At 30.7% G+C, this 25,077-nt stretch overlaps 2 protein-coding genes across 2 annotated transcripts; both read right to left on the bottom strand.

The window, feature by feature from the left end:
- Positions 1 to 5,396: 5,396 nt before the first annotated feature.
- LOC120166889 (probable sugar phosphate/phosphate translocator At1g12500) lies at positions 5,397 to 19,858 on the bottom strand. The gene is made up of 2 exons (XM_039176066.1): positions 19,841 to 19,858; positions 5,397 to 6,637 (listed from the first exon to the last, which is right to left on the bottom strand). The coding sequence occupies exon 2, from the start codon at positions 6,603 to 6,605 to the stop codon at positions 5,538 to 5,540; it is 1,068 nt and encodes a 355-aa protein (XP_039031997.1). The 5' UTR covers positions 6,606 to 6,637; positions 19,841 to 19,858; the 3' UTR covers positions 5,397 to 5,537.
- A 2,565-nt stretch (positions 19,859 to 22,423) lies between these two features.
- Positions 22,424 to 23,868, bottom strand: LOC120166864 (protein STAY-GREEN homolog, chloroplastic-like). The gene is made up of 4 exons (XM_039176047.1): positions 23,700 to 23,868; positions 23,425 to 23,598; positions 22,849 to 23,016; positions 22,424 to 22,774 (listed from the first exon to the last, which is right to left on the bottom strand). The coding sequence occupies exons 1-4, from the start codon at positions 23,820 to 23,822 to the stop codon at positions 22,439 to 22,441; spliced, it is 801 nt and encodes a 266-aa protein (XP_039031978.1). The 5' UTR covers positions 23,823 to 23,868; the 3' UTR covers positions 22,424 to 22,438.
- Positions 23,869 to 25,077: the final 1,209 nt, after the last annotated feature.

Below are 25,077 nucleotides of genomic sequence, written 5' to 3'. Positions count from 1 at the left end.
ATGGTTGGGGGGAAATATTGAAAAAAGGAAACCAATGAAACCAAGTGACAGATGAAGCCAGCACATCATTCAATGCTTAAGTTATAGTATCAAATGATATCAATGCACAGCCAAAATTAGGCCAATATTGTTGATTCCAAAATTATTTAGGGTTATAGAATAGCCTTAAAATTAATTTGAGATTTGCGATAAATATTACGGTATTTATAGAATTTGTTATTGTCTCATGAGAGTTTCATGAAATGTTATTTTTTATTGGCTCCGATTATGTAGGCCCTGTAAGCAATATTATTTTAATATATTTAATAGACTTCGTCATGATTTCGTGAAAAGTTTCTTCGAGTAAATTGAAAAATATTTTTTAATTTTTTTAATTTTTAAAATTTAGAAAAGAGGTAGCTTTGAAAATATAAATGTTGTTTACTATTTGATCCTGATTATGTGTAACGGGAGGACTTTGCTTCGCAGTGTAATCGGTTGGTTGAAGAGATCGTGGTAAACTGACTATTAACCCCATGGTGTGGTTGTGACCCCCTATTGGTTGGATTAAAACTAACTCGGATGGCACTGTGCGAACGAATGATAGTATGGCTACGAAATTCAAAGGGTGATAGACGTGAACCGTGCCGCGAAAAGTTTGTTTATGTGCGTTTATTTATTAAATGAACGAACATGAGCAAGATTTTATGTTCGTTTAATTAAATGAACGAACACAAACATATGTCCCGTTCGTTCATTTACGTTCGTGGACGTTCGGTTATGTTCGTTCATTTATGTTTAACTCAATCTTCTTAAATCAATTTTGGTGACTAATTTGTAAGTATCTTAAAAATATTAATTAATCTAATATTCTGATGACCAACTCCATAATTAACCCAATTTTATTTAGAGATTAAATCCAATATGTTAACCTATAAGGCACCTCGCACCTATATTCATTTTCCTCTTTTTTTCCCAAACCCTAGTGTTCATTGGAGAGTATAGACGATCGGTGAAAGCTTCAAAATAAGTTATATTATAGTGCAATCTGAAGTTTTACAAATATGTTTTCATCTCTTTCTCTGTTTTATTTGACTTAATAATTGATATGTAAAGTTATTGTGGGTATCTTCACATCTAAAACTCAAGAAAATATCATATTTCTTTCTAGAAATAGATGGGAAGATAAAGGTAATAATCGGAAGTATATGAGTATCAGTAAAGAGAAAATATATAGAATTTGTAAAAAAAAAACAAAGATTTTTATGTAATTTCTAAAAAATAATGTAATAGCGGAAGTAATGAGCTTTTAAGGAAGAACCCATTAATAAGTAGAAAATACACTTTGACCACGAACTTTTGTTTTCATAGTTCTTGTATGATCTTTAGTTGTGGAGTAGACTTTAGGTACATTTAAATTTTGAATGGTGATTTAGCAATAATATCAGTTAGATATGTAGCATCGGAGAGATTTCAGATCTATGTTATTGCCTTGTAGTCCAATTTGTACCATTCGAAATCTTCATGCTATTAAATTTTCTACTCTGCCAATGGAAATGATCATTATTAACAAATCTCACTAAAGTCTGACATTGATGTCACAAAACTTTTAGCCGACGAATTTATTAGAATAACGTAGTGAAAATGATTGTTCATATGTAATCATGGACCACTAAAATAAATGTTATAGCGTTAAATTAAAGTCGCGTGAATCATTTAATATCTTTAAAAGATCGATCGAAATATCTGATATCTTCAAACATTTCATCGCTGCTAATCAGCTCTTACGCTATTTATCATTGTAGATTTGGTTGATTTGCATTGTCGAAATGGAAGGTAGGATATCCAACGTTTATGTTCATGTTCATTTATGTTCGTGTTCGTTTATGTTCGTGTTCGTTTATGTTCGTGTTCGTTTATGTTCGTGTTCGTTTATGATCGTTTATTTATTAAATGAACGAACATGAACAAACTATATTCCTTAATGAACGAACATGAACAAAAACATTTTTGTTCGTTTATATTCGTGTTCATTTATTTATTAAATGAACGAATATGAACATACCTCCGTTCGTGTGCGTTCGGTTCGTTTATAGGCCTATCTTCGGATTCACTCGGAGTTTGGGGAAATGTTCAGTCCTTGTTTTGGGGGAGGGGAATGATTACGTGCGACGATATTAATATACAATAAAAAAATATTATCGATTTTATTATTATTAAAATAATAAAATTAATAAAAAATTATCGAAAACATTATTATTTCTATCATTTTGTTATTATTTCTATCATTTGTTATTATTTGATGTTTTACCGATTTTGTTAAAAATATTGATATTTTAAATAGAAATAATAATATTTTAGATAATATTTTTATCTATTTATTAATTAAATAATAATAAAATCGATAATTTTTAATAGTATATTAAAAGTGTGTACTATAAAACTTTGTTGTGGAGCCCTGGGCTATCCATAACATTATTTTATGCTTAGGCTACCGACATGACGAGATGGAGACAGATAGTCTTGAAGCTATAAGAATTTGTAACAAGTTTTTTGATGCTGCAGCCAAAAGTGCCTTGGTTGCTACTATCTCGAATCTTTGAATTCATGACTGGGAGAGAAAATTTCTACACGTTCGTCGTAATCAAAATACTGTTGCAGATAAATTGGCAGCTTTGAGTCCATCGCCGAAGTTAAGTTTGTAGAGCATCCATTGGAAGAATAGTGCAGGGGCAAAAGAATTTTATTCTCTGGAAAGATTAATTACTTTTATCCTTTTATTTTGGATTAATTAAAAAAATTGTCTAAACTATACCTATTACTTATTTTAGGTGTTTAAGTTTTTTTTTTGTTAAGATAGGTATCTATTTTTTTTGTTATCATTTCAAGTGTCTAATATTTTCGTTTGGAATTTTATTTGTTTAATTTTTATTTATTGTTATTTTATTATTATTACATATTATATATATATTATGGTACGATATTATTATTTATTTCTTAGTGTGCACTGTTTATTTAGAATCATAATTAAAAAAATAAATAAAATAGATTTATACTTGTGTAATTATGTGTAAAAGGATGAATCATTTTAAAATTGCTCTCTTCTTTCAAGAGTATTCTTGTTCTAAAAGGAGAGAATTATCTAATACTTCAGAAATGGAAGGGAACGACATTCATTAAAAAAAAAGGCTCAAAAAATAATACTGAAAGGTTCATGACCCCTGAAAGGAATACTCTAACTAAAAGTGTGTATATGATTCCGAAAAAAAAAATATTTTCCTTAATAATATTTTTTCTTGTGAAACAAACACCCCTTAAGAATCGTAGGCCAACATATAAAGGGGTTATCATTAGATTAGGCCTTTGGACAATGATTTAAGGAGAATTCGTGAAAAAGATCGCTACTAAGGGATTAACTCGAATTACATTTCCTCGTTTAATTCACGAAAAAATCATTACTATATAATAACTTATTACCAGTGATAGTAATTTTTTTAAAATTGTGGGAATGCATTACCTCAAAATTCTTGGGTATTATATAATTCCTGTCACTTTGGACTAGAATACCCATGAAATAATGAATTATTTTCATATAGATCCTTCTCAATTCCATTCTTCGTGTTTTACTCAAAATTATAAACCCAATAATGATAATATACAAAAACTTTAATTTAATAAAATACTAAAAAATTTAAGTAGTTAAAATTATTTTATATTTTATATTTTTAATATTTAATATTTTGAATTATTAAAAAATAGATATTATACATTAAAAAAATAATATTTTTGTCCAATCAAGATCATAATATTATTTTTTATATTATGTTACATTTTATATAAATAAATAAGATACTGATGAAAATTATTTAGAAATATAAGTTTGATATTACTAATTATATGCTAAATGTATTTTTTTCCATAAAAATTAGATAGTGTAACAATTAAAATATTTCTATGGATTTTCATTCAAATGTTTATAATTTAATATTAAAGGTTAACTTGTTGAAAAAAACATATATCACATGGATAATTTGATAAAATATGCATCCAATAATTTTATATTCCTTCAACTTTACACTTATGCTAAACAAGCCAAATAAGATAATACAACATGTAATGTTACATTCAAATAATCTTATTCTCAAATGTAATCTTACATCCCGTGAATTAAATGCCCTTTTAATGTTCGGACAAATCAAGCATCTTAAGAGGTGAACATTCAAACCTCTCAGGATACGCACAAAAATATATATTAATTGTCTGGAATGATTACAAGATAGTATCTACTTAGATTTTTTTTTTAACAATATAAGCATACATTGCAAACGTAACTACTTGAACTCAAGATCTTAAAAGAGAACAATACTCCCTTTAATCACTGAGACTTCTTGATGGGCTCTTCGACTTTCCCAGTTTATTTTTTTCTTTCTTTTAAGGAAACTTATAATTGTGAGAGATGGAATAATGGAATCCCATTTGATAACAAGTGTTAGTTTGCTACAAAGCACCAAACAATCTCAGCCGGCCAAGTTTTGCTAACCATGGGAAATTCCGTCGCACTTTTTAATACAATTCTATAATTGCAACATTTGGCTTTTTGTATTATTTTTCACCAATGGTGGATTAAAACTATAAAAGCAACATCTCATCTTCCTATATTAAAATAGAGAGGTAATATATTTCTTCGAAAAATGTGAAATTGGTGAGACAATATGAACATCATTGACCACTCGATCAATTAATAGATTTCAGTAAATACCTAAAAGATTCTAAAGTTCTCCACACTTATCTTATAAATAAGAAAAAATGAATGGCCTCTAATCTCCATGCTCAAGAAAAACATGTCCTAGGCTGGTTCAATTCCCCATTAACTTGAATTGAAGTCATCCCTTTTGTTTTCTACATTATATTTAATAAAGAAACTGACAATCACGATGAGAAATAGATGTGAACAATTAACAAATTTATCATTGGATGGAGGGAAAATCACATTATAGATCACAAAGATGAACTCTCAAATGGTATACAGAAGAAACTTGAATGCAGATTTCATTTTCAAGCTGTTACATCATGCAAAAACATGTTTCCTTCTAAAATCTAAACCCAAATCAAAGGACAAGACCCCAAAAAGACATAATATTGCCAACCAAACCAAAATTTTCTAAACTCAGAAACATGACCAAAGGCGTCAATCATGCATTGCATTTTGAAACTGCAAATAGAACAATTGGAAATTACAAGATTCAACAGCACAGCGGATATGTAACAAATAAAAATGAATAGTTGAATTGAGTCTTCTGTATGTCCATTTTAATGAAGCAAATCCATATGATAAGATTACAAACAGGGGAAATTTCTCTTCCCAAATTCTTCCTATACAATCCAATTCAATAACAATTTTATGCAATTTTTCTTCATTGATTCTTTCCCTCAGTTAAATCTAAAGTAGAAAACAAGAAATTTATAGTAAATGATAAAGGAAAATAAGAAAAAAAGGGTCGCACCAGTGTTTGTGGCAACCAAAAAGAATCACATTCTTTGTTTTTCAACATATATTGTCAATGTGCTGTGACCTTAGATCCCTTCTTTGCCTCACTGTAAAGAACAACTCCCATAACTGTAACGGCGAATCCAGTTATTCCCATGACGGTCACCGGATTCCTGAAGACCAAAACCGACACGAATGCAGCCAATGCAGCTTTGGCATTGCCTAAAACCTGCAAAGTAAGGGCACTTGTATGCTTGGTAACCAAGAAATTGGTCAAATTCACCAAATAGGCTACCGTAGCATTCCCAATCAATAAGAAAATAATGAATGAATCACTGCTGGCTTTCTCAGCTGTGACCCTTGCAACATTCCCTTCAATATAAAGAGAAAACGGAAACAAAATCATGGCTGCCATAGGTGCCATATACAACAACAAGTTCATGGAATGTAGCTTCTCAGTTTCATTAGTCAACAATATCCCTTGGACCACAGATTTCAAAGCACGACCAGAAGTGGAACCAATGCAAACCAAGAAGCCAAAGAAGTTAAACAAAGGCTCACTGTTGGTAGCCAAAACAATCCCAAAAACCACAGGCAAAAGTGCAAAATAGACCTCAGCAGATTCCTTCTTGCAGGTGATTAAGAAAGCGAAGATGGCAGTGAAAAAAGGGGTGGTCGCGCCAATTGCTTGGTTAAACGACACGGGTATGTACCTTAAAGAAGTGTTCCCACACACCACGGAGAAACAGAAGATGACACACAAAGCCAAGATCTTGAAGAACTGCTTCCTCGACAGAATGTGTTGCCTTGGAACTATTTCAAGGAAATTTATGGCCACGTAACTGTAAGAAGCGCATGAGAGCATGTGAAGCATGGTGAGGAAGATTGGATAGCGGTAGCCATAAAAGCTGAGCAGATACTTGTTGAGCAAAAGGACCCCGATGTTGGACATGAACCATGAGGCGATGATCAGTGCCGTTACAAGGTTAGGAGAGAGACGGGATCCAACGGCGTAGGTGCTGTTTTTAAGTTCAGCCGTCGGCGTTGCCGGTATGTCCAAAACCTGGTCGTCCGCAGTGACGGTTGAGTCCAATCTTGGATTGCTCATCCTCCGTGTCCATGTTTGCGCTTCCACCATTTGGGATCACCGTAAAGATGCCAACTTTGAGCCCAAAGATTCAATTTTTTTCCTTTTGGATTTCTTCCCTCTCCAAAAAAAAAGAAACAAGAGAGAGATGAAGAAGAAGACCTTGTGTGGCTGGTTAGATCTAAGGAGTGAGGTGATCTGATCAAAGGGTGGAGATTCAGATTTGAGAAAATGGAGAAATGGGAGCCTTTGGATTGGAAGAAAGGGTGATGGAGATTCAGATACCCTGGTGATCTGGATCTGACCAAAATTTGTTTCCTCCCTTCTTTCACTACTAAGCAAACAAATGAACGATTATAGTTAGATCATAGGCTTAGTTCATGATTTTTCCCTAAATTATATATATTTTCTCATTTTAGTCTGTTTTATTTTCTTGTCCAGATCAGGACCGAACATTATTATTTTTATATTAATCCCTAGTTATTATTCACGATTGACATTAAGCAAACAACTAATTGTCTAGTAGGATGATGCATTAGATCCCTTAAGTAAGGTCAAGAGTTCGAATCATGACGTTTGCGAATGAAGCAAACTAAGTTGAGATGATCATCATTACCTCTGTATTACCTGAATGTCAAAGATATAAACATTCAATCTCAAATGATTAAAATTATTTTTAAATATATATTACATTATAATTATCACACATTAATAAAAAAAATCTCATGTCGTACCTCCAATCAAAAGTAAAATGATAAAACTTAGAAAATGAATATAATTTAAGAAACAAACCATGTATTAAGCCTTAAAATATGTTAAAAAATAAAATATACATATACTCGTTGAGTTGATATATATATTTAGATTCAATTTAAATATATATAGTTATTATATTTTTAGATCAACAAATATATACAAATCATGTTAGATAAATTTTTAGGCATAATATCAAAATTAATCCACAATGTTTATCAAAATGCTCATTTTGAGTTATATTTTATTTTTTAAGCATTTGGCTCTCAACTTTTTTTAGGGCAAAAAAACTTATAACGTTTGATTAAATAGTCACTATGATCCTTATTCTTTTTAAGAACATTTACAATGTTTCATTTTAGGGTAAAAATATTCTTATTTTTTAGCGTTAATTGTTTGTTAACTAACGATTTCCATCCACTGAGATGCCTTTTTGCTCCCAAATTGAAACGTTATGGGTCAAAATATTCCAAAAAAAGAATATGAGCTAAAATGACCATTTTGATAAATATTGAGGGCTAATTTTAATATTATTTTAATTTTTATTATATTTATATTTACTCACCCAGTAAAATTTTCTTTCGTCACCTTTCTACTTGTAACAAGTAATAACGATAGTTAAATAATTTTACTTTATGTTACTTCGGTTCAAATTGTGATTAGCAACGATAATAATTGGATGAACTATTACTATAACAGTAAATACATAATTTATCACTAAATTTTACTCTCTTTCTTATTTCATTCATTAAACTTTCAATTTTTTAATTTGATCACTAAACTTTATAGATTGATTTTTTTTGCCACTCAACCGTTAACTTTCTAACAGTGTGATTATGTGTCAATTAACACCAAAAAAAAGTAGTTATGGATCATATAAAAATTTAAATTTAGACCAAAACGACGTAGTTTCAATTTAAATAAAAAAATTATTTTTCTTTTTTTTTCATCTCGTTTTTGCTCTTTCCTTCTACCTTATTCCTTTTTTCTTCCTCCCTTTCTCTCCTCAATCTCACCTCAAAATAACTATTTTGACAACTGCCATCCATAGTTGTCGGAGATCAATGACCAAATACTAACTTCACCTCAAAAGAAACCTCACTCAAATAACTCATGGATCGAAATTCTCTTGTACATCCACACTCGTCTCCTCGATCGTACTAACTTTAGTCCCATCTGTAAACAAAAATTCGATTTTTGATGGATCTATAGAGTTATACCAACAAGTAAATAAAAAAAGGGAGAAAGTGACACATCTTTTGATCCAAATCAAATGCTTATCCAACATCCAAAACACAAAAAATTGCAACAAAGATGTATACAAAAACAGGGTAACTGACACATCTATGTTGTAACTCCTATCAAATGAACACCACAACCATAAAAACCCAGAAATCAAAAGGAAGAACAAATTTCAGAAGAAAAAATTAATTTCTATATAGAGATCTAATTCACCTAAAAGCAAACAAATTCACAACCAATGAGACTAAGAACTAATGGAATGGACTTTTATGAAATAAAACCAAGAAAAGATGAAGACCAATTCTCTCACAGAGACCAAAAAATAAGCGCATGCAGTGCATGAGAAAGCAACTAAAAATCAAAACTAGAAAAAGGAAGCTTCCTTAAGATGCATATACGTCTAAGTCATAAATCATATGAGATATAATCTAATTACACAATGTAAAACTTTTTAGTTTTATACAGGTTTAGGATAGTTGGATGAGTAAAAATAGAAAACTCATATTAACAGTAAGAAATAAGAAGATATTCAATGAAAAAAAGAATAAAGAGTTATATCTTAGGCTTCTATTTTCACTCATCCAACAATCCTAAATCTGTGTAAAACTAAAAGAGTTTTACATTGTGTAAGTGGATCGTAACCATATGTATATATATATATATATATATATATATATATATATATATATATATATATATATATATATATATATATATATAATCGTATCATATATTCTTAGTCGAGAATTGTCTTGATTTCGACCTTCTAGTCCTCAATCAGGATTAAGGGTAACAAAACATCAAAAAGTGACATAGTAATCCTTCTCCTTTGAACTTTCTCACCCTTTTCAACTTAGTAATTTTTTGTGTACGTTCAATGCAATTTATTACTTTGTAGTTTAATGTTTATGTTATGATGAAGCCATGATAATAACGAATATAGAACGATTGTAAAAAGAAAGAACACCAAGATTTAATGTGGAAAGTCCTTTTGGGAAAAATTACAGACAGAAGAAGAGAATTTTACTAATATAAAGGAAGAAGAATTCAAGAGGATTTGGAGAAAGATAACTTAATATCTAACTCTCACCCATAGTATTTATTTACAGGGATATATACTTGATTAGAAAGGAAATTTATAAAGTAGAAATCTACTCAAAATAGGTTTTCTACATAAAAGAAAAATATTCTTCTTTTAATCAAATTAGTTTATTACTTTTCTCAATTATTCTAAGTAATTTGTGTCACATTGAATTTGAGTTAAACTCTAATAAATCTCCACCTTGACATGGATTCTTAAAGTGCGAAGGATTCAAGAAAAAAAATACACAAAGTCGATGAGACACCACACAAAAAACAATTATCCACTTCAACGAACAAATTCTTCACTTTGAGAATATATTCTTTACTTATTCCACAAAACCCCTTAAAGGGGCATTCTTCAACAATGAACACTGACCAAGCCCAAGCAATGCTTAAACTTGATTGTAGGAAGCAGGGTCGACAATGGGTCAAGGCAAAAGGAGCGCCCGCCCAGGGCCCATAAATTAAAAATATTATTAGTATGATATTTTCCTTTATTTTTGATAAGAAAATTTAAAAAAATTGTAAAATAAAATAATAGAGACCATAAATTTATTAAGGTATATTGAATTTTATATTAATGTTAATAAATTGTTCCACTTCCCATTAAATTCTAATTCAATATTTTTTCCAAAATAAAAAAGTCAAATTGAATTGAATCTCTGTAATTTTAGTATTCCCAAATTCCCACCATCAATGCACTAAATCTCTTTTTCGATTTTCCATGTCAATGAAAAATTTTATTAACATTATATTTTTCTTTTCAAAACTCAATTTAAGTTGTTAGTCTGCTTCTCTTCTCTTCCATATTTTATAATTCCTCTAAAAATTATTACACTCGCTTTTTAATTTCTAATATTTCTCACAAACACAAAGTCAAAATTCTTTATCACCAATTGTGGTGCTTGAATCATATTGAAGACTGTTATTAAAATTCTAGGTAAGATCATGTTTTTCAAATTATTTCTTTTGGTTTTTATATATTTTCAAATTCTAGATAAGATAGTTCTTTTATTTCCAAATGCTATGTTATGTATTGAGAAAAATATATTGGAAAGCAATGATTTTGACACTATCATCAATGATTTTGCATCAAGAAATATTTGAGGGCAATGTTTTTATAAGTATTTGTATGCTTAAATATATTTTTGACATTTTTGATATTGTAATGAATTGTTATTTGTTTAATTTAATAAAGCTTTTATATTACATATATTTTTTATTTTTTTTATGAATTAGGGACTCATTTTTTTAATTTTGCTCTAGGCCTAAAAAATAGTCAGGACTGATCCTGGTAGGAAGTGACTTAGTCATCATATCTGCAGGATTATCATGAGTGCTAATTTTACTCACAACAATGTCACCCCAATGAATAATATCACATATAAAGTGATATTGTATATCAATATGTCTTATCCTCTCATGGAACATTTTATCCTTAGTAAGGAAGATAACACCCTGATTATCACAAAATAATGTATTAGTTTGAAGGTCTTCACGTAGTTCACTAAAGAGACTTTTTAAGCACATCGCTTCTTTACAAGCTTTAGTAAATGTTATGTACTCAGTTTTAGTAGACAACAAAACAATCGTGGATTGTAAGGTAGCTTTCCAACTAATGGTGCAGCCTCCAACTGTGAAGACATAACATGTAAGAGAAATTCTCTTATCAAAGTCTCCAACAAAATCAGAATCAATGTATCCAATAACTCTATCTCTTGTTCTTCTAATTTGTAAACATACATCAGAAGGCCCAACCCTTGTAACTTACATTTCACTTTGGTAACCAATTTTCCCAAGGCAAATATTTGGAAATCTAGCTTTTAATTGAACCAACTACGACGATCGTCATTAGTACAAAAACAATTTTAGTTTAGGAAAAACCCAACTCGGATTATGTTGTCTCGTTGAGAATAAAACCCGATCTCAGTTTCCCTTAGTGGACCACCGCTAACTGTGTTCAGAGAAATTCATATATGCTACAAGCCAATCTTTCCTCCCAACTTTAAATCAGAACAACATCCATACCAACGTCAACTTTTTGAAATGAAAGTTTTTTGATTTTAACGGATAGGTCGATTACCTATCCAAGTTTCCAGAAAACTGAGAATGACATCTTGATGTTAAGTGCTTTTCAATTCTCACATATTGAATTGAGTTATCGCTTAGTCTTTCCGCTTATGAGAAAATTAGCTAAGCATGGCAGAAGTCATACTTATCATATTTAAAAATAAAACATGAAAATAAATAATAAAAATGAAAACAAAAGAAGAAGAACATAACTTTTATAAAAATCAAAATCACCGAAAGTTACTGAATCTAAAAAACAAGTGTGTTCTAAGCCTTACCCCAATGGGGTATTTATAGCTTCTAAAACCCTAGAGATAAACATAAAAATGAAAAGAAAAATAATCCTAAAGATAATTCCAAATGTTTTTCAAATTCAAACCTTACAATTTAAAAATAAATCTCTTGAGATATCTCTGACCGTCCACCTTCCAGAAGGTGCTGACTAGATCTTCTAGAAAACTACTCCTGACTGGACCTTCTAGAAATTATCACATCAGACTGTTTCATGCCTAGAGTCGTGCCCATGTCTTCAGTCGTAACCAAATAATAATAAAAAATGCAAAATACAACCTTCTTACTGTTAATTTTGGAAAATAAGATCATGCACGAAAATAAACACAATACAACCAAATTAGCAGTAATAAATCCACAACAAGAAATAATTAACAAGAAAATATCATCAATTTAGAACACTCATCACTCTAACTATGAAGACATAACATGTAATAGAAATTCTCTTATCAAATTCTCCAAGAAAATCAGAATCAATGTATCCAATAACTCTATCTCTTGTTCTTCTAATCTATAAACATACATCAGAAGTTCCTCTAAGATATCAAAAAAAATTATTATATAGTTTTCCAATGTTCTTGTTTTTGGGTTTTCCATCTATCTACTAACTGTACTGACCGCATGCACTAAGTCTGGGCGTGTACAAACCATAACATACATGAGTGATCCCACTTCACTAGAGTATATGACTCTTGACATGTACTCAATGTCATCATTTGATTTTAAAGATAAGTCCGATAAAAGTATAAAATGAGCTGTCAATGAAGTACTAGCTGGTTTAGCACTTCGCATATTAAATATGCCAAGTACTTTCTTAATGTACTCCTTTTAGCTTAGGTCAACTTACTTGTTTTTCTATCTCGAAGGATCTTCATCCTGAGAATCTTTTTTGCATGCCTTAAGTCTTTCATCTCAAATTCTTCACTAAGCTAAACTTTAATTTTTCTTATCTCCTCTTTATCTTTGACTTCTATCAACATATCTTCAACATAGAGAAGGAAAAATATTGGAGAACCGTCTTTTCCCATTTTAAAATAAACACAACCATCAAAATTGCTTTTTCTGAAATCACATGTAATCATAAATGAATCAAACCTCTTGAACCACTACCTCTGTGACTGCTTTAGGCCATAAAAAGATTTCTTCAATAAACAGACATGGTCCTCTTTTTCTAAGGCCTAAAAACCCTCTAATTGTTGTATATAAATTTCTTCCTCGAGTTCTCTATTTAGGAATGTTATTTTCACATCTAACCGTTCCAACTCAAAATCATGCGTAGCTACTATACCAAGTAAGTCTCTAATCGAGCTATGCTTCACCATTAGAAGAAATACATATGTGAAATCTACACCTAGAATTTTCTTGTATCCTTTTACAACCAGCCTTACTTTATACTTGGGTTCTTCTACTCTGGGAATCCTTTTTTAAAAAAATAAAACTAATTTACAACAAATAACCTTTTTATCATTAGAAAGTTTTACCAAGTTCCATATATTATTCTTATGAAGATATTTTATCTCTTGTTGCATAATCACAAACCATTTGCTTGAGTTTTTACAAGTAACTGTCTCAGAGTAAGTTGGTGGTTCTTGGCTTACATCTATATCTTCAACCACAACCAACACATAAGCAACTAGATCGGTCTGCACATACCTCTATGGACATTTGATTTCCCTCATGCATCTATTTTGAGCAATAGTATTGTGATTTTCATTGTGACGGAGGTGTCTGTGTTGAAGAATTCTATGACGGAGATGTCTTGGTTGAGGATCATATACTAACCTAAAGTCCCACTATTTTCAGTGTTGTATTTAATTTATGTTGGCCTTTATTGGTAGTGTCTCTTAAGAGGTGATTCATGTAACATAATAGCCTCATCAAAAACAACCTCTCTGATAATTACTACATTTTTAGTTTCTAGACACCATAGTTTATACACCTTCACCCCAACTTTGTACCTCAAAAAGACACATTTCATGGATCTCATTTCTAACTTTCCCTTATCAACATGTGCGTAGGCTGGACAACTAAAAACTTTTAAATCATAATAATCCAATGAACTTCCCAACCATACCTAGTGCGAAGTCTTCTTCCCAATGGAAAATGATGGAAACTTGTTAATTAAAAAACATATTGTGGAGGCAACTTCAGCCCAAAAAGACTTGGATAAACCATCATTGGAAAACATACAACGAACTCTCTCTTTTATTGTTCTAATCTATTTTGCGTCACTATTTTGTTATGGGATATGACATATGGTCAAGTGTCTCATGTTCCCTTCCTTTTGTCACATCTCATTAAATTCATTAGAACAAATCTAAGCTATTATCAGTGCAGAGGCGTTTTACCTGTTTCATTGTTTGTTTCTTGATCATTGTCTTCCAATCTTTGAATGCGAAGAATGCATCACTTTTCTTCTTAAAAAACAAGGCCCAAACATTCCTAAAGAAATCGTTAGTGATCGTCAACATATAACTAGAACCTCCTCTGAGAGGTATTCTAAATGGACCCTAGAGATCAAAATGCATATAGCCTAGAGTGCCTTTCGTATTGTTGATTACTCTGGTAAATTGAATCATTTTTTGCTTCCCAAAGACACAGTGTTCACAACAATTTGGTTTACAAATTCCTTAATCATCAATGAGACCTCTTCTATTCAACTCCATCATATTGTTCTCACTCATATGCCCTGGACGCATACGTCAAAGTTTTGTGACATCTTCATCTGACAAAGTGGAGGATGTAACAATAGCAACACCTACGACTATGAAACCCTGAAGAACATATAATCTACCAGTTTTCTTTTCCCATATCATTAGGAGGAGGAATCTTAGTTGACCTTTAGATCTCCACCTACAGCGTAGTACTTATACCCTTTTAAATCTAGAGTACTTAGTGAAATTAAATTCCTCTTCAGATCTGGTACAAGTCGTATGTCACTGAGAATTCTAACGACACCATCGAACATCTTCACTTTGATTGTTCATATCCCTGCAATTCTACATCAGATATTATAACACATTAAAACAACACATGTTGTAACAGTTTTATAGGTTGCAAACCAATCCCGATTGGGATACATAGGGTAGGTAAACCCATAATCGAGGATCCACTTCTCACTTGCTTTATAGTTATTGTTAACTGCAACTAGGAGTTATTTGTTATCGCGCCCCTTCGCTACATCAACCTCACCAGATTTTCTAGAGTTTTGCTCAGTAGTTTCTCTTTTGATTTTACTTGTAACTTGTAACACTATGATTTAATGTGAAAATTTTCTTGCGAAAATTAAAAGTTTTAATTCAATTCAAGGACTTTGATCTGTCTCTATTTTTATCTCTAGAATTGTATTATGCTTTTCTTCTACCATTTTTACTAGTTGAGCCATGCATTACGAGACCGTATGTTTGAGACTCTGGTCCAACTACAAGATGCTTCATCTTATTATACGAGTGCATGCTATCATACACTTCTTCAAGAGTAAATGTATCATGACTATACAAAATGTGTCCCTAAAGGACGAGTAAGATGGAGGTAATGAATGTAGGAGAATCAAGCCTAAGTTTTTTTATTCATACTTCACATCCATGTCTCTAGGTTGAAGATGATCTCATTTAATGCAATTAAGTGGTCTTTAAGTAACGAACCTTCTACCAACTTGTATGAGTAGAGACACTACTTCAGGTGCAACTTGCTAGTTAATGTTTTCTTTATCCATAGTTGCTCCAAATTTTTCTACAAAGAAGCAATCATATTTTCTTTCAATACATCATGAAAGATTTGATTTGATAAGTGTAAACGAATCTAAGATAGAATCTTACGATCCTAACGTTTTTGTTTGTTTGTCCACTCTGACGATGTCTCCTGATCAAACCCTTCCAACGCATCATCGATATTAATATTTTTAATATTTTCTTTTGGAAATATATATATATATATATATATCCTTAAAATTAACTTCAAATCAATATTTTTGTTGTATGGATTGTGTGTATTATAATGTTTTTTTAAATTTTATGTATTTTCTATTTGATTTTTAAAAAATTAAATAAAAAAATAAAAAATATATGAACCGTGTACTATGACTTGAATTTTACGGGTATCCGAATTTTACGAGTACCCGATTACCGGGTACTCGAACTTAACGGGCCAGGTCATAGGTCGACAAATATACTACCTGAAGAATCGAGTACCCGACACTTCGAGTATCGAAAATGCAGGTACTCAAATTTGAATGCCCCTATTTATAGGAATAAATAACAAAGGAAACTTATAAAGTAGAAATCTACTCAAAGTATATTTTTTATGTAAATGAAAATAAAATTTTCTACTTTTAATTAATCTATGACCAATTGAGATCATTCTAGCCGTTGTTTCTTATGCTTACCATAGATCCAATGTCCACCAAATGATCATCAATGGGTTTAATGGTATTCTAAAAAACAATAAGAGCTTCAAGCTGGGGTAGGTTAAGGAATAATAATTAGTTCCATATGGTAAAAAAGAAAGGTTGAGACCGTTTTAGCTAGTTATTGGATATGTCTAGGGATGTAAAATCAGGTAATTGTTCAGGTTTCAGTCGGATCCTGTCATGTAAGATAAAATTGAATACATGCCGTGTCAGGTTATTTTAATGGTTGGACATGGATCAGGTCGGGTTTAGGTCAAATCAGTTCGGGTCATTTTTAGATTGATTTGACATCAGATTCAGTTCGGGTTAATTTCAATTCGGATCGATGTTAGTGCATATAAAAACAGTTCAGGTTTGGAACAATTAAACATCAGGTTAATTCAAGTTCAGATAAACTTCAGTCAGATCTCATTCAGATCGGGTCACATCATTGGCAAATAAAATTCAAGTTGGATCTTTACCGGATACTGATTGACTTCAGGTTGGGTTATTTTTTATTTTGGATTAATTATTTTTTGCCTTTCATGAACGTTGAATTACAATTTTTAATTGTATATGATTTAGAGTAAATTACTAAAAATATAAATAATTATGGATCAATTTTGATAAAAATATAATTTTAAGGATTAAATTGAACCGATATGAAATTACAAGTAAAAATTTAAATAAATTAAACAACACACATTGATGAGGGACAAAATTAAAATAATTTTAAAATGTGAGGTTGAAATTAATATACAAAAGTACTAAATTATATCCATTTAAAAGTTATGGGCCAATTACAAAAATATAAATAAGTAATTAGTATGGGCCAATTTCTTATGCAAATATAATTTTAAGGATTAAATTGAATAAATATGAAATTAAAAAAAATTTAAATAAATTAAACAATACAAAGGGATCAAATCAAAATAATTGTAAAATATGAAGAAAATATGTAAAATGGACTAAATATCATTCCTTTCAAAAGTTGAGAAAAAATTGAAATAATTATAATATGTTAATATATATATATATATATATATATAATATAAACTGTATAGTTTATATTTATATATTATATATAAACTATATATGAACTCTCCAGTCAGCGTCATTTTGAGGTCTTGGCCTTTTCGACCACGAGAGGAGGAGAGGAGAAAATGAGGTTTGGTTCGATTCGGTTGGGTGGCCTCTCCAGCCACCCTGGTTGCGATCGGCAGTCAGAGGGTTGGACATCGTCGAGGTTCGGCCGTCGTTGGTCTTGGGGCTTGAAGAGAGGCATCGTCGGTGTGTAGGATGAAGAAGATGAGAGAAAATGAAAGATTTTCATAGGATTACGATTTTCAAAGTAAAAAAAAAGGAAAAGTATGATAAATATTAAAAGTTTTTTGGGTTAATCCGCATTTAATCCCCCAACTTTAGACTCTTATTTACACTTCAATCACCACTTATTTTTTTATTTTGCTTTTATTTTTCATTAGAATTTAGTCTGCAAGTTTTTTTATTTTATTTTAGTCACTTTTACATTTTTATTTTATTTTAATTTTGATATGCTATTTTTGTTTGTTCATAACTTGGTCACTTATTTACATTTAGTTTTATTTTAATTATGATGTGTTGTTTTTGTTTGATTATATTTTGGTCACTTATAAGTCTATTATTTCATTTTATTTCTAATTTTCTATTTTTTATTTCATTTCATTTTAGCCATTGTTTATTTGTGATTTGCTTGCTGTTTTTATATTTTATTATGTTTTGGTCCCTAATATTAAAACAAAAGCAATAAATGTTAATACGATCTTGTGGTGACCCGCCCTAGGGTATGATCCACATTATTTACGGTCAAAGTAAAATTCTAACTTTTAACTGCTAATTTTGCTAACTTATTAACCACTATCTGCTAACTTTTATTATTATATTCGAATCATTTTACGACCTCACAATAACCCACCCTGGGGTATGATTCACGTTGTTCATGGTCCGGGTAACAATTAAAAATTAACCCCCTAACTTTTAATTTTATATTCGACCGTTTAATTACTGTTATTTTAATTTTTGCCCTTTAAATTTTTATTATTTTAATTTCTGCTTAAAATTATTAATTGTTTACATTTTAATCATTTTAATTCCAGCTTTTAATTTTCTGCACTGTCTTAATTTAAGTTTATATTATGATTTCTTTCATTTTAGTCCTTTATTTAAGGTCTTAATTTTAGTTCTATGTTTTAAATTGTTTCAATTTAGTCCTAGTTAGCCTATTTAGATCTTTAGATTAAACCCTTAAGTTTAGAATTTTAGTTTTTTGGTCATAGTTTGGATTAACATATCTTTAAATTTACTCTTTTTGATTTAGTCCCTTAAACCTTTAATTTAGATTTGAATCAATAATTGATTAAAATTAATTAGGATTAAAATTATAGCCTCAATCATAGGCCTAATTTTGCACCTTGAATTAGGAGAATTCTTAATTTGGTCATCACCTTTGCTCGAGGTTCCTCTTTAGTTATTGGAATCACATAATTGATTAAAATTAATTAGGATTGATATTAGAGTCTTCACTTTAGGCATAATTTCACATTTAGTCCTTTAATTTAGGGGAATTTTATCTTGGTCCTCACTTTTGCTCGAGGTTCCATTTTAACTATTCGACTCAGTAACTCATTAAAAATGATTTAAGTTAATGTTAGAGCCTACATTTTTAGGAAATTTCATAATTTGACTCCTTAAGTTAGAGGGAATCCTTAACTAATTCATTTAGTATAATTAGGTTCCATAACCGATTGGTTGACTACATTTTGATTTTTTTTAAATAAGGCAATGCTCATTTATTAGGGGTTAGTAGTGTATCTCTCGCTTTTGCCTGGGGTGACTGTTCTTGATTCTCGAAGTAAATCAACATCCTTTTTCAAAACCCCACATCATGATTTCTAAATTATTAAGGCAATGTCTATTTATTGTGATTGATAATGAAGCTTCCGCTTTTTCTTGGGGGTTGTTGTTATTAGTCTTGGTAAATCACATCCTTTTAAAAAAAATATATGCATACATAGTGGATTTGAAATTAAATAAAATTTTAAACTCAAAATTTCCAATTTTGAAATATAGGGTAATCGTTTAGGTACCAATTTTGGGCGCTATGGGGGTGCTAATCATTCCCCACGCGTAAATGACTCCCAAACCTAATTTCTGATCTCGCAAACTAAAACTTGGTATTTTTAGTAAAATAAAATGTTTTTATTAAAATTACCTTTTTTTAGGTGTTCCAATCTCACCTTAAAAATGATTGGTGGTGACTCCCATCATTCCATAAAATATTTATTTCCAAAAAAGTCATATCGATCTTCCCACCAAAAATTGGTTATGACATAATCTTAATTATTTTAATTTGTTTATTTTATTTTCACAATTCTAAGTATTTTATTTGTCTTTTCAGAATTTTGATGTTAATTTAGTTGCTTCAAAGACTAGAAAATCATATGTTGATTCCTACATTAATTTGCCTATTGTTCCCCATATTGAAGGTGCTGAGTTTGATATTTTGGGTATTAGAAATCACAAAATGCTTATTATCCGGTACTCTCACGCATGTCGAGAGATATATTGGCCATTCCAATTACTTCAGTGTTGCTTCTGAATCTTCCTTTAGCATGGGGTTGTATTTTGAACAAGTTGAGAGTCAAACTTTTACCAAAAAATGTTGAGATTTTTCTAACAACTCGAAATATGTTGTATGGTTTTGAACCAGAAAAATGAGATGAAGAGTATCTTATTGTAGCTACTGATTCTTCCCTTTAAAGGTAAATATTTGATTTGCTTTACTTTCTTACGTTTATTTCATTTAATTTGCTTTTGTAGGGTGCTACTGCTTTTACATTTACAACAAACACATTTGAATGAATTTATGAATAATTCTTCCTTGATTATTCCCTTTTATGGTAATTTCTTTATTGTGTTTATTTCATAATTTTCACTAATACTTGAAATGATTTATTGTAGATGCCACTGCTTTTACATTTACTGCTTTTTCATTAATTTTCATAAATTTCAGTAAGCATGCTACTGCTTTTACATTTAATGCTTTTTGATTAATTTTCATAAATTTCAGCAAGCATATAAATGAATCCTTTACCACTGTTTTAACTTCTGTAGGTTTGGTAAAGTCGGAAATGTTTGACATTATTGACCATCGTGTTCCCCTTGGCTTTACCATTGATTGGATTGGTATGAATGCTAACTGGACTTGGTCTAAATGCTTATTGGAATTCATCTGAATACTGATTAGAAATCGTTTGAATGCTGATTAGTTTTCATCTAAATGATGAATTGTTGCTTGTTGGCTAACTGTTGCCTTGTTAATTGTTGTTATTGGTATGATAAAATTGAACTGTTGTAAATTCTTATCTAATTAGTTACCCATGATTAAATTATGTTGGTGTTATTTTAGCTTTTAAAGCTAAAAAGATGCCCACAATTTAATCATGTTGGCATCATTTAGATATTTTGAGATAAACAAAAGCTCGATGAAAAAAATTTATGGTAGCAAAGTCGGGTTTTCGACCTTGTAAAACTTTTGCTATAAGATCTGAAAGCTTAAATTTCAACGTAAATTTATTTACTTCATTTAATTGTAATTGTGGTGTATTGAGTTGTAATAAATTTAATTTGTACATTTATACATTTGGTTAGTTTCAATATTTATAAAGTTATTAGATATTTAATCTCATATTCAAATATTATCAATAGCTAGAATCATGTTTAATATATAAATTAAAAATTTAAGATAAATTATATTTAAGTTATTAATTATTACATAAAAATGATTAATCATTTAATAAAATTAATTTAATAGCCATGATTATTTTTTTTAATATTATGATCATAATAAATATATAAAGTTAATTTAGTAATTTAAAGTAAATCTAGTAATATAATGATGGTAATTACTAATTTATTTTAAATTTATTATTAATACCAACTCATTAATTTAATAAATTTTTTGAATATATTTATAGGCAACAATTTATAAGTATAAAAAGTAAATACATTAATTCAATTATCATTGTTAATCATGCATTATAAATTGTGAAGAAGTATTATGTCACATTGTAATATTAGAAAATTATAATTTTCTAACTTTATCAATTATAACTTACAAGTTAGGTAAATATCAAGTTAAGTAAATATCAGTGCAATTTAATAACAAGTGAGATCATTTACAAACTGAGTCAGCTACAGATCATGTTTATAACAAGTCAGGTTGATAATAGATCAGGTCATATCTGTTATTTGTCGTGTTATTCTTAGGTTCGAGTTCATATCAGGTCAGATACAGGTCGGGTTCATTTGTCACATTATCGGGACAAATTTGGGTTCAAGTCGTTCTTAGGTCGGGTGCAGACCGTAAATTTTCGGGTCCAACTCGGGTTTAGGTTAACAACAGTTTGGACTCGAATCGGTTTCGGATCATCACCATCTCGGGTCACAAACAGTTTTAACTCAAGTCGATTTTAGTTAGTTTTGTAATTCGGGTCAATTTTAACTCAAGTCGATTTTAGTTACTAACTATATATTTAATGTAATATTAAATATATTATTATTTTTAAATAAAATTAACGGTTTCTATTTACATTAACAATTAACCATTTTTCATTGTTCAATTACAATAAATTAATCTCCATTGTATCTTATTAGTCTAAAACCATAGGTTGATAAAAATATTTTTTTCATCTCGTTGGGAGACCAAAAAGAAATATTTTATTCAACTTGCCATGAATGAATAGATCTAATCCACTGTAACCTCTAAAAATTTCTTTCTAAAAACAAAATAATTATTAGAGATAGTTAAATGCAGTAGACGAAATCAAACAAAAATATCACGACCCACTCATTTATGTCACGCTGACAGAATAATGAAGTTCAGATGCTTTTAACTTTTTTCATTTACATCTGTTCTTTCATCACAAAGAAATCATTACATATCATTAACAAAGAAAAAACAATTGATAAATTAATTAAATTAATAATTACATATCAAGCATTCCATTGATTGATTATGTCATTCTATGATATTCGGATTTGGGGTCCCATGTTCATTTTCATGGGTGTGCATTGGTGACCATGGGATCAAGCTCATTGGTGGGAAGCAACAATTACAGTCATCTCGGCATGGTTGAGGCCATTCCCAGTTGCTTCCAAACATCTCCTGTTTTTTCCGATTGTGACTGTAGTCGCCACTGCTAGACGGTGCTGCAGCTTCCACCAGCGGACCCCAGCACTCGACCCCGTTGAATTCCGGCACGTTCGAGTGAAAATAAACCCAAACCAATGACTCCTGTAATTCTGGGTAGTTTTTCAGCAGATTCCCATCTCCATGGACAAACGCCTTCAGTACCTGTTTCAATAATACCAAGACGTTAAAATTTTCTTTCCAGGCCAGGAAACAAAATGATCAATTTATATTATTACCACAGGGAGTTCTTTGGAGAAGATGAAATATCGAAGTCTAGCACACAAGTCTAACAGGAAATGGCCACCACTTATGTGACAGTGGACGTGCAAAGACATCTTTCCCTTCACTTTTTTCCATTCAGCCACCACTTCGTCTCTGTATATTTTGTTTGCCCATCCCTGCAACTGCAACCAAATCAAACCCTAATTCAGCCCGTTCATGTACAAGTGTTTCAGGCCCGTCCATGTATAAGTATAACATGTTACTCGTCTTAGGATCCAAAATTGAGGAAACCCCAATTCACACCCGTTCATGTACAAATATATTCAGGTCCGTCCATGTATAAGTATAGTATGTGACGTCTTAAGACCCAAAATTTGAGGAATCCACATATAAATACAATACAATTCAGGGCTCCAGTTTAAAAAAAACACATGACCTACCCATCATTTGGGATAGGCATGTCCCAATTCATATCGAACTTTATTCACCCATAGTTTTATTTTCTTTGATAAAATCATTGGTTAGTTGACTACAAATCCCCTGTTTCCCATGTTTTAGAAGAAAAAAAGTTATGAAATCAAAGGATTTACCTGAGAGTTGTTTATGGTTTGGGAGATGGCTAAAGTGAGTTTAGAGGTTATATCACTATGTGTAAGGGTGTAAGCCCTTGGTAGCTTCCCTGGGTGCTTCTTTTCATCCACTCCCAAGAACAATACCTTCAACTTTGATGCCTCAAATATAGCTGGACCAAACAACCTTGCTACCTGATCCCATCAAATCCATAAAAAAATTTCAATATGATCAAACTAAACTCAACCAAAATAATACTAATAACAGTAACGAAAGGGGAAAAAGAAAAGATTACAGGGACAACAGCTTGGTTCATCTTCTTGGTTTTTCTTCTGGAAACGAGAAGGGATCCATTGTGCTCAAACACCGACAGTCTTGTGTTTGCAGAGAAAACAGGAGCAAAAGTTAAAGTTACCATTTTTTATACACTCAAAACTCCAACTTTGATGAAGAGAAGCACGTAAATAAAGAAAGGAATTGGGAGAATCTTGGAGGAGGAGGATGCTATATTGCTTTAAGGCTATGTTGCTTTTGCTTTGACTCGTTAGTGGCTTAGCTTAAAGACTCGGCCTTTGCCTTTGCTTGTTTGATTAGCCAAAGTTGAGGACTAGGAAAACGATAGGCGAGCAGTAAAACTGGGATTGCGTTTAGGGTTTGAATGGAATGCGTAGCGGCAAATCAGAGAAGAAGAGAGAAAGGAAACAAAATGAAAGAGGTTGCTTGAAGATTCAAGGTATTGTTACATCGACACATGTGTTAGGCATGTTGTTAACACGTTGAGCTTCTTGGACTCTCATCATGTTTTTTTACATCCATACCCTTTTGGTGGCAACTTTTTATTGACTTTCACCCTTGAAACTCTTTTATTCACGAATGCACCATTACAAGATGAACACGATGGACTTTGTCAATTTTATGATTGTTTTACAGGATAGAGTATATAAATGTTTCCGACTATTAATTCTTTTAAATTTATTTTTTTTTTCGGTTAAAAGAACGACTAACATTTGAGTTGGACGTTAACATATTTATGAGATATGATAAAATCTGATTTTAGATTCGTTTGAGTTATATTTTATGGATCGAATCTCTATTAATCTTATGTTATCGGATTAGTACTTGAAATATTATATTGTCATTTCAGTGCTTGAAAGCAATATCGGTACGTGTAAACATCATTAAAATTAATTTTATCATATCTCGGTCAGCAAATTAATATCCAGTTCAGACGTCCATCAACTTTTTAACTAAAAAAGTTGAGTTTGGAACATAGTTAGATGATTATTTTATAATTTTTAATAGTATGAGAACTCAACAAAATGTCAATACCTTATAATTAATGTATCATTTATTTTCTTTATCATATTTTATAAGAATATATGGATTTATATATTTACGTAAACTACTAGTAATGTGCAAGTATATTGAAGGGTCGCTGCTATCTTTTACTGACAAATTGACAATACGAGCATACTCGATTGATTTCTTTCATTAACTCGACGTGAATTCCATCCCATATACTTGGTATATACGAGCATACATGCAGGGTTGCAATTAGACAACGTTTTCAAGTATAATTGGTTCAAGTTTCCTTTCGTTGTTTGATATGGTAACGGACTTTAACTTTCATAAAAACGTCAGCTTTATTTGGGGTTGATTTTTACATAATTTGT

This window comes from Hibiscus syriacus, unplaced genomic scaffold, assembly GCF_006381635.1.
Source record: "Hibiscus syriacus cultivar Baekdansim isolate YM2019G1 unplaced genomic scaffold, ASM638163v2 tig00111648_pilon, whole genome shotgun sequence".
Classification (NCBI taxonomy): domain Eukaryota; kingdom Viridiplantae; phylum Streptophyta; class Magnoliopsida; order Malvales; family Malvaceae; genus Hibiscus; species Hibiscus syriacus.
The sequence above is the reverse complement of the archived record's forward strand: the minus strand, read 5'-3'. Positions and strand labels throughout refer to the sequence as shown.